At 37.5% G+C, this 10206-nt stretch overlaps 1 protein-coding gene across 1 annotated transcript; it reads right to left on the bottom strand.

Annotated features, from left to right (window-relative positions):
• Positions 1 to 1533: 1533 nt before the first annotated feature.
• Positions 1534 to 4329, bottom strand: LOC149541750 (putative L-type lectin-domain containing receptor kinase S.5). The gene has a single exon (XM_089796866.1). The coding sequence runs from the start codon at positions 3919 to 3921 to the stop codon at positions 1969 to 1971; it is 1953 nt and encodes a 650-aa protein (XP_089652992.1). The 5' UTR covers positions 3922 to 4329; the 3' UTR covers positions 1534 to 1968.
• Between the last annotated feature and the right edge of the window lie 5877 nt (positions 4330 to 10206).

Below are 10206 nucleotides of genomic sequence, written 5' to 3'. Positions count from 1 at the left end.
GAACTCAATCTCAAAAGGCTTAGGAATAGAATTCTAGCATTCTTTAGCTGTTTAGGTGTCTGAGAATTCATTCTGAAGTAAAGAGAGGCATTGATTTCAATGCAGCTAAACCTGAGCGCCTCTTCATTTTTCGTTATCTGGGAAAAATAATTGATAAAAACTTAAAATAGAAATAGAGACCATCCCATGATGTTGATGTGCATTTAAAATAGGCTTCAAAACTGGCAAAATGCAAAGATAGTTCAACAATGACAGACATCTCCCTGCAGAAAGAAGATGACATGCTTGTCAATTAAACTAAGGCCAGGATTTCTAGAAAACCCCAAATTAATATCCATTGATAGAGGCGTAGCCAAGATTTATCTCCGCAGAATTCCATCCATGCTTAAATAATAGAAGCTTCGAAGAAAAAATTTGAAAATGAATCCAAATGGAACTTTGTTAATTCCATCCATGCTTAAATAATAGAAGCTTCGAAGAAAAAATTTGAAAATGAATCCAAATGGAACTTTGTTTCTTGGCTTGTAAATGGTGCTGTTCAGAGTTAGAGAGATTGGTGCAAGGGCTCAAAAGAAAACGATGTCTAACAGAGATGAATAACCATTTCCTGAACGTTACTTCATAGCAGATCAAAACATTCGAAAATGTTGCTTAAAAACGGTAAAACCCAATTTTCAAAACTATATACATATAGCAATATATTGTTTGGTTGGAGGCCACTTCTCTTATAGTGGTACTTGTATATATCATTTTGAAGCTCAAATTAAAACTTATGTATTGTGCCAATGCTGAAAAAGATCTATTTGAGGATTGTTCGTGCATAACAAAGCAATCCAAACAAACGGAACTGCTCACATTAAAAAAGAAAAGAAAGCAATGTTATAATTAAATATAAGATTAATATCCACAAGTAATATGTGCATTAGAGTAGTGAAACTCCTATATTTACCCGCCAATAAAAGGCCAAGTTCCGTACATGGGGATGAAGCACAATATTAATCTTACTAATAAATTCGTCAAGGATCTACTGTCAATTCCCGAAAAAAAGGCAAACACGAGTTTTAAAAAATTAAAATATTTTCAAAAATCCTTTGCAAGGTAAAGCTACATGCTCAAATTCTGCTTCTTCCCTCATTGTTAGTGCAGTGCAAACTTGATGAGTTATATTACCGAGTTTTTTTGGGATGTATTGTTTTTCCTATTTTAAGGTAAGGAGGGAACAGCATAGAGGACAGAAATTTATTAAATGTATAAGGAGATATTTTAAATATTCATATGAAAATATGGATAAACTATACTTATATCAAAAATAAATCATTAGTACTATAAGACAACCAAGTGACCATATCGAATTTCTAGAACATCCCTAGTTCAGGACGGATCAAATTATACAGTAAATTCTACATCTCTACATCTCTTTGCTAATTTGTTTTCTAAGAGAAATTATCAAAAACGCTGGGAAGTGAATGAAGTAATCATACAGACAGACAGCGTTGGAATGATAAATAAACCAATGTACTGTATCACAAAACATTTCAAAGTAATTTCCAAGAACTTTTCCTTAATTTTTTCTTCTTCCAGATGTGCTCCAGCATGTTATGTTAAACAGCGGAAAGTTTATAAGGGGTCAGAGCCTACAATTTTATATTTTAACCATTAAACAGTGGGAATGATTCACCGAGCTGATCCTCGGCCAATTTTTCAACTGATGAAATAGAATTAAGGAGGGGCACCTGATCTAGTTCCCCACTGAAACTTTGACATAATCATAAAAACTGGAACACACAAAATCAAAACCCCAAAATACTTCACAAGAAATGTGCCAAGATAGGCTGTGGTCTCTGTCTTCCCCAAACAGAAGACACTCCTCATCCTAAGATTACAAGAAAGGGAAACTCAGGGAAAGACAAAGCTACAATAGATCTTATCTATTTCATCACCTCAGATTCGATTGAAGTTCATAGTCACTCATTCTGTACTGCTTTGATATTGTGTGCTAAAATTGCTGGAACTCGACATGATCTCAAACATATCAGGAGGAGGAGCGGGCCAGACAAATGAAGGCTTCAGGAGAGGAAGAATAGGAGGAGATGCATCTTTGCTAAGGATTTGAAGTATCTGCCTCATTGTAGGCCTTTCTTGAGAATTGGGATGAGAACAAGCCAAACCAACAAGGAGCATGCATAGCATTTCATCCTTATCGAACTCCTGATCAAGCCTAGGATCTGCGGCCTCCAACAATCTATCTTCTCTATACAATGCCCAAACCCAGTCCACAAGAGAGATCTGCTGTGATTCCATTCTCGGCCTCCTACCACATGCAACCTCCAAAGCCACTGCCCCAAAACTGAATACATCAGATTCAGTTGTAGCCCTCCCCGTGTGAAAACACTCCGGAGCAATATATCCAGGAGTTCCAGCTATGGCAGTAGTAGTGTACGAGTTCTTATCATGCTCAATCAATCTTGCAAGCCCAAAATCCCCCAACCGTGCATTGTATTCAGAATCCAGCATCACATTGCTGGCCTTTAAATCTCTGTGAAGAACCTGCTGCTCACATTCTTCGTGCAAATAAAGCAGAGCAGATGCAACCCCGGAAACAATTCTATACCGTCGATCCCAATCAAGGACCTCATTCTTACTATCCATCTTAAAAATCAGCTTATCCAGGCTCCCATTAGGCATCAGGTCATAAACCAGCAACAACTCTCCATCTTCATGACACCAACCCAAAATCCTCACGAGATTCTTATGCCTAAGCCTGCTGATAATCATGATCTCTGCAATAAACTCTTGCAAACCCTGATGTGAATTGTCCGAAACCCTCTTAACGGCAACGGGGGTTTTGTTCGACAAAAGACCCCTGTAAACAGACCCAAATCCCCCTTCCCCCAACTTATATTTCTTGTCAAAATTATGCGTAGCTTTTGTGAGCTCTCTCAGCTTGAACTTACGAGGGCCCCCAGTTGAATCCGTTAGGGCTCTCTCCATAAGACGCACAGATTTTCTGCTCTTGTGCCCCGCGCGACGCATAAACACAAAAATCACAAACCCTAGAATCACAACTACAGCGAGTGGAAGACCAACTGCAAGGCCTATAATAGTCCCTTTGTTATGACTATCACTAATGTCTTCCACCGTGAGGTTCCAGGATCGAACACAGTTAAGTTCGGTTTCATTTCCGGTCGAAGCAGAGAACCCAAAATAGACATATTCAGGCAGATTCTGAGACAAATTAATGGCGATAGAAAGCAAAGCACTGGACGCATTTGAAACATTACCTGCATTTACATAAACGCTTAGGTTTTTGCCGTCGTATTGAACCGAAGCAAAAATATCAGAAGCGTTCTTGAGCAGGACATTGCTAGGGTTGAGAGAAGCCCGAGTGATCGACTTGATCGAATTCACGTCTATTCCGACATGATTATCATCTGGATCATCTGCGCCAGTGCTCTTTCTGGTATCAAACTCCACGGCAACTACATCGCTGCTATTGCTGCCGTCAATTGACTGATTAAAGAGACCCAAATATTCGCCATAGCTATTCTCCGGCGGGCTGGACTTTGAACTGGCTATAATGAAGGCCAGCCCTTCGCCCCCTGGAGAAGTCTGATTAACAATGCTCAGAACAAATGTCGCATTAAATGACGCCAAAATGGGTCCTTCCGCTGAATTTTTCCAGAGCCTGAAGCTTTCGTCAAGCAAAATTCTGCCGGACTGATTTTTCAGTGAAAATTCTGGTCTAGGGTCTGCCGTATCAGGAGTCACCTGCAATGCCCCCTTGTTAATGTTGCCGTTCGTGATAACGAACTGGCTTCTTACAGTTTCGTCAAATAACGGGAATGTGTACGTCTTCAGCGAAGCCAGAACAATACTGCAATTCACGAACAAAACCAGTAAACTTAACAAAACTCTGGCCATCAAAGGAAAAACAAAAATCTGCTGCTACAGAGCTCCAAAAACAACTCAATCAATTTAAATTCCTGGCGGGCGAGATATAAACTGATAGATTATGTATATTTCATTCGATTGGAATGATCTTTGCGTCCGTCAAGCCACGAAATTTCTCTGCTGTAACAGACAGTCCATGTGCAGGAAACGTGTGTTCTTTCACTTTTACGATTGTTTATTCTTTGTTTCTTAAAATATTTCAGCGAAGATCCGAGGAATTTGTAGAGAAGTTCCCTTTTTTGTTTAAAGAAAATGATGAATGGAACCCGGTTGATAGAGACCCAGTCCACAAATGATTTTTATATGTTTTTGGAAAGATCGTAACAGCTTATCGCTGAAGGCCTGCTCGATCAAAAGAGTTTTAAATCATTTTCTTTTGTCAATCTCTGATGAGGACCAAGCCACAACTTGGAAAGTCGTGTGAAGATAATGCTGAGGCATCCACATGGCCATATCATTGTAAAGTCTTCGCGTTGAATGATATATATCAATTACCGCTTGGATCAATAGTTTTGTTTTGTTTTGTTTTGTTTTGTTTGTTTTTTTTTTATTTTTTATTTTTTGGGATGAATAGTCCTTTTCAATTAATAAAATTTACTAAGATTACAATTCACAAAAAAGGGTTGGGGGATACAAGATCATCTCACGAATAAATTCACACGGTAGAAGCCGGAAAAAACAACATGGGTTATTTGGAAAAATGTGAAAAAATTGTTTAGACAAGTGTATTATGTTTTATTTTTTAATTTAAGAGGAGTTGCATTGAGTTTTAAAATGAGGTTTTAAGTATTACAAGAAGCCCAAAGATATCCTTTGTTTACATTAGGATGAAAATTTGATTAAGAAGAGATATCAAGAGTATTAATAAAATACATATGTGCTAGTAGTTAAATTAAAAGAGGTGTCGATGGGTCTTTGGTCTATTAGTGAAGTTGAATAGCCTACAAAGAGCTCACCAGGGATCAAGTCTTTCTAAGTGCAAGGCTCCAAGATCATAAGGGATGAGGTCGAGATCATACCTTGAGTGATTTTGATAACATGTATGTCCCTCTGTCCTTGGCTCTAAGCTATAGAGGTGCTTGTGTGGGCCTATATTAGGTTCCTAAACCCTCCATAAAGAAAATAGAGGTGAATATGTCACTACAAGGTATATCTTGTTTTTTGAGTTTTACTTTTTCTTCTTCTTTGTCTTTTAGTTTTTTTTCTCCTCCTTTCCTTCTCGGTCTTCTCTTTTATTTCTTCCTCCTTCTCCTTATCCTCGTCTTCTTTGTCTTCTCTTTACTTTTTAATTTTTTTTTTGCAGTCCCTATGTAATAACCCCAATTGGTTATAACTTTGTCAAACACCAAATTCTTCTCTAATTTAGTTGTTTGACATTTCGTCAAACACTTTGCAAGCAAGCTCCGATACCACTGCAATATCCCTTGCAATTATGATTTAATTTTTCTGATTTCTTAACCTAAGAATTTTGTCAAACACTTTGCACACAAGAGATATATTGCAAAACTAAATTCTGATTACTTTCTAAATGTTGAATTTTTATTAATATCCTTGCAAAGAGCTCCAAAACATCTAACAATGAAGATGCAATTTTTTTTGTATAACACTGATTACAAATAAGGAAATATGCATCTGTAACAATAAGACATTAGGGCAACGCCTTCTATGATGTTCAATGATATTCTAATCCCTTCTGACAACTTTTTGATATAAGATTCTGATCTAAATCAGATTACAAAACTTCCACAACTAATTTCTAAACCCCTACAAAAGCCCTAAGATATTTAGATCTAACCTCAATGTAATGCAAAATGTACACAGATAGGAACTTGGAGGCTACTCAAGAAATCTGGATTTTACTATAGCAAGTCATTGTCTGGTGGCACCACAACAAATCACTATCTAACCATATTTGACTTATTCCTTCAATTGTACTCCACAATCTGGCCCTAGGCCACAAATTCAACATGATGAAAAGACTAATTTGTGTTCTCCAATACCTGCAACCCCTTCAAGGATTTTCACCAATATGCGAATAGAACACATGTATGATGTTCTCCCAATACCAAATTCACTAGTTATTTCATCGGCTAAAATGGTGGCACACAAAAGAACTTAGTTCTCGACTGACAAATCTTGAAACCCTTGGCTCCACACAACTCATCAATTGTAAATGACAGTAATCATGTGATAAGAAAAAGGCCTCTCATGCCCCCTTCATTCTTTCCTTGTGGGAGCTCACTTGCTTTTCTCCCCAATGTGGGATAAAAGATAAAAGATATTCTTATATTTTCACTTTATTATAATATTATAATATAAAATTATAATATTTTCACTTTATTATAATATTGTAATATGAAATTATGCCCCATCATAAAGTGGCAATCCCCAATAAAACCCTCTAACCACCATATTAGCCTATGAGGATCACAATAATAGGCTAATCCTTGAAAATTTTGATGTTGGCAAAAATGGGGACATTACAATCCTCCCTCCTTGAGATTGCTTACCCTCAAGCAATCTAACAACACAATGAACTCCAACGTCCACCTAGATCCCAAATGAAGTAGTATGTGACACCCCTATCAACATCAAACCAACTGCATACCACTAACATCATTAGGACCAACAACATATCCTGCAGTATAGCACTCAAAACCTATGCTAATGACATGTAGGAGTTAGAATATCACCAGAAGAAAACCCCACAACAAATATCTTCATCCTGGTCCCCACCCATATAATATATACTAGATTGGAATCCTGATTAGCAATCCCTCAAAGAGATGTAGCTACAGGAGAACCATATGCACTCATGCTCATTGTATCAACAATAGGTTTAGCCACATCAAAATCTATAGACACAAGAACATTACCAACTTCGGTAACACAAAATTGAATCTTTACAAATGGTGAAAGCTAAGCCCAACTCCACTCAGGTGAGTGATCAACATCAACCTCAAACATAAGATTGTCATAAGAGAATGTTGCATCCATGTCAAACGTAAGACTATCCATGAAGTGAACATCAACACTTTGTTGATCGATAGTATAACATTTCTCAGTCACTACATTATTCACCTCATCAACAATAACAATTGTACTATCATCAGAGCACACATCTACAACCACATGCATATTGCTAAACTCCTTGTTTGATGACTTAACCGATAGCATTGGTTGCTAATATGACAATATCCTCACATGTTCTAACTCCCACTATTGTTGCATCATCATCAAATACATGATCCAAGGAACTCATGCCAACAACTGCATCATCTGACTTAACATGACATGAATTCTCATTACTTTCCACCTCAATTGTGCCCAACTCATGTAGTGTCTCATAAGAAATGTCTCGCAAATCTAAAGCCGCAATTGTATCATCACATTTCACTCTTCAAAAAAGCGATATCATGCTCTGGTCAAATCTCAAATTTGAAATCAATTGGGTCATTTGTTTGTGATTTTGATTCATCTAATTCACTAGCACATCCAACTATTTCATAATACCCTATATCTCATAATCTTCATCCCTTGGTAGAGAAGTATGCCCTCTATACGTATAATGAATACCAAACCTTTTGTCACCATCCATAACGCAAAAAACCAAGTCCTCTACTTGTTGGTCAAAAGAAAAGTGATGAGCACTCCTCACAATGTAATGCCAATAAAAACTCCCAATCTTTGTCAAGGGCTCGTCACTATCAAACTGGGAATCAGAAGATGGCTACAATATCTAAATTTGAACTATTTGTTGAGTAGGATCCTAGGAAACCCTCTCAACAAACCCAACCACAAAATCCCTATTAGGAAGCACTGTGGCCAAGGTCTCTACAATCTTCCTCACCAATCGTCATATAACACGAGAGCCCCAAATGAGAGTATCCTCAAATATACTATATGAAACCTCCTGCAAATCCAAGCTCTCAAGCAAATACTCTATGAATGACTCGGTATAGTAGAAATTATATGTGGAAGTATCAATCTTCTCCTTTGTAATCCATAAGGGATGTCTATGCAAATGTGACAATGCCTACTGTCCAATGCTACCAGCTTTATGAAAAGAAGAAATAGATTCACTTCCAGTAGAATGAACCAAATCACCATGAGAGCCCATCTCCGTTGATGCTCTCACCTCCTCTATATATACTACACTCATATCTTGGAGGAATGTGTTTGCCACATCATCATGTCCCTCATCCTCAATCATAGAATCAAACTCACCACCAACCACAATATGTAACTAAATGGGGTCTCGGGATGCTGTCAATTGTACCCATTCTAACTCCATAGTAACCTCATCCAATAGTGACTATGACTCCTGATGAGCCAACTGAGTATACTGAAGAGAGTCCATAGTCACCTCGAGCTCCTGGGTGATCTCAACTACCTACTCTTCTTTCCTTAATGATGTCTCATAACAGGTGCTATTGCACTCCAAAAGGTAATCCATGTCGGCAATTAACTGAGAGTAACTATGCTTCAAGATCTTGTCAGCCTCTCGAAGTGCATGAAAATCTGTTAGGGAAAAATTGCTATCACCATGCTCATCTGACACAAGAGCACCCCAACCAGTCGTAGCTAGCATTTGATGGATAGCATCATAATTCTCAAGAGATGAAGAAATGTCACTATCACTCATGTTCAACTGATAAGTTAGATATAGCCTTGTTAACCCCTGACTCCTATTTAAACTCCGTGTATCACTAACTACACTGTGATAGGAAACTAAATCATAATTTTCCACCACAAGATCACTCATACATGTGAGCTATCATCCTTGCACAATTCTACATCCGAGATACAACTACCATGTACTTTAACCAACTCCTCATTCAAAGAAATGGAAGCCCTCACAGTATCAATCTCCTTGCATCTCTTAGTTTCCACCTCAATAGTAAGATAATGTAAACATCGATCTTGGGAATCATCCAAAACCTCTTCAAAGTCATCACCTAATATCTAACAAGGGGTGTCATACCCAGTGCATATCATAGTATCATCAAACAAATCATCAGAGGTGTCCATACTATATGCATCCCCATCACCTAATAAAACCTACAACTATTGTCACCTAACTCTGCACACATGACTCTATGTCAAGTTGTGAATTAATAATACTAGAGTGTGAACCCACATCTACTGACTCCATTAAAACACCCACATCACCAACATCATGGCTAGGTGACTCTATATGCACCTCAGTCCCACCTGAGGAATCAACTACCTCCTACACTAGAGAAACTCTACGATAGCTGACATATAAGTCTCCAATAACAACTCCCTCCTTGGAAGAGTCTGAATAGTTAGTGACAACTACATCATCAACTGCCTCTAAACTAACCATAGCAACTACTCTGGGAACCACAACCTGCTTAAGCTCGATGTTGTTATCCACCAAGGGCACTAACATATATGCATGTCCCTATGAAATAAGTCCATCATCAACACTGTAGATAGGACTAGCTGATTTTGTACTAAATATAGTTGCATCTGCATCATGGACACATGTTGAGGAAAACTCAAGCTTCCTTCCCTCAAACCTCAATCTTGTCCTTCTAAAGGCAGAAACCATATACCTCATTGCCATGTCAATTGTCTTTGGATCCGACAAGCTCTTTGCCAACCTCTATTGTTGAAGCTTAAGTTTCTCCATACTTTCCTAAAAAGCATTCATTTTCATGCTAACTTCATCATTACTCCATCGACTTCAAGAATTCTGAGTCCCCATATGTTTGTCCATCGCTAGAAAATGCTAGAGTGTTGCTCACTCCACATGTAACAACAAATCTGAACATAAAATAACTTTCCCACCCCACAGGATGGTAGGAAACCACTCTGATACCACTATAATAACCCAAATCAGTTATAACTTCATCAAACACCAAATTCTTATCTAATTCAATTATTTGACATTTTGTCAAACACTTTGCAAGAAAGATTTGATACCACTGTAATATCCCTTACAATTTTGATTTCTTAACCTAAGAATTTCGTCAAACACTTTGCACACAAGAGATATATTGCAGAACTAAATTTTTGATTTCTTTCTAAATGCCAAACTTTAAAAAATATGCTTGCAAAGAACTCCAAAACATCTAACAATTAAGATGCAATTTTTGTTGTATAGCATTGATTACAAATAAGAAAATATGTGTATGTAACATTACTTGACATTAGGGAAATGCCTTCTATGATGTTCAATGATATTATAATCCCTTCTAACAACTTTTTGATATAAGGTTTTGATAT

The sequence above is a fragment of the Cupressus sempervirens genome, chromosome 8 (genome assembly GCF_028749045.1).
Source record: "Cupressus sempervirens isolate cs-2001-9-10 chromosome 8, ASM2874904v1, whole genome shotgun sequence".
NCBI classification, from domain to species: Eukaryota; Viridiplantae; Streptophyta; class Pinopsida; order Cupressales; family Cupressaceae; genus Cupressus; species Cupressus sempervirens.
The sequence above is the reverse complement of the archived record's forward strand: the minus strand, read 5'-3'. Positions and strand labels throughout refer to the sequence as shown.

Excerpts from the sequence above, each read along its gene's own strand:
- LOC149541750 (XM_089796866.1), bottom strand. The coding sequence starts at position 3,921 with ATGGCCAGAGTTTTGTTAAGTTTACTGGTTTTGTTCGTGAATTGCAGT.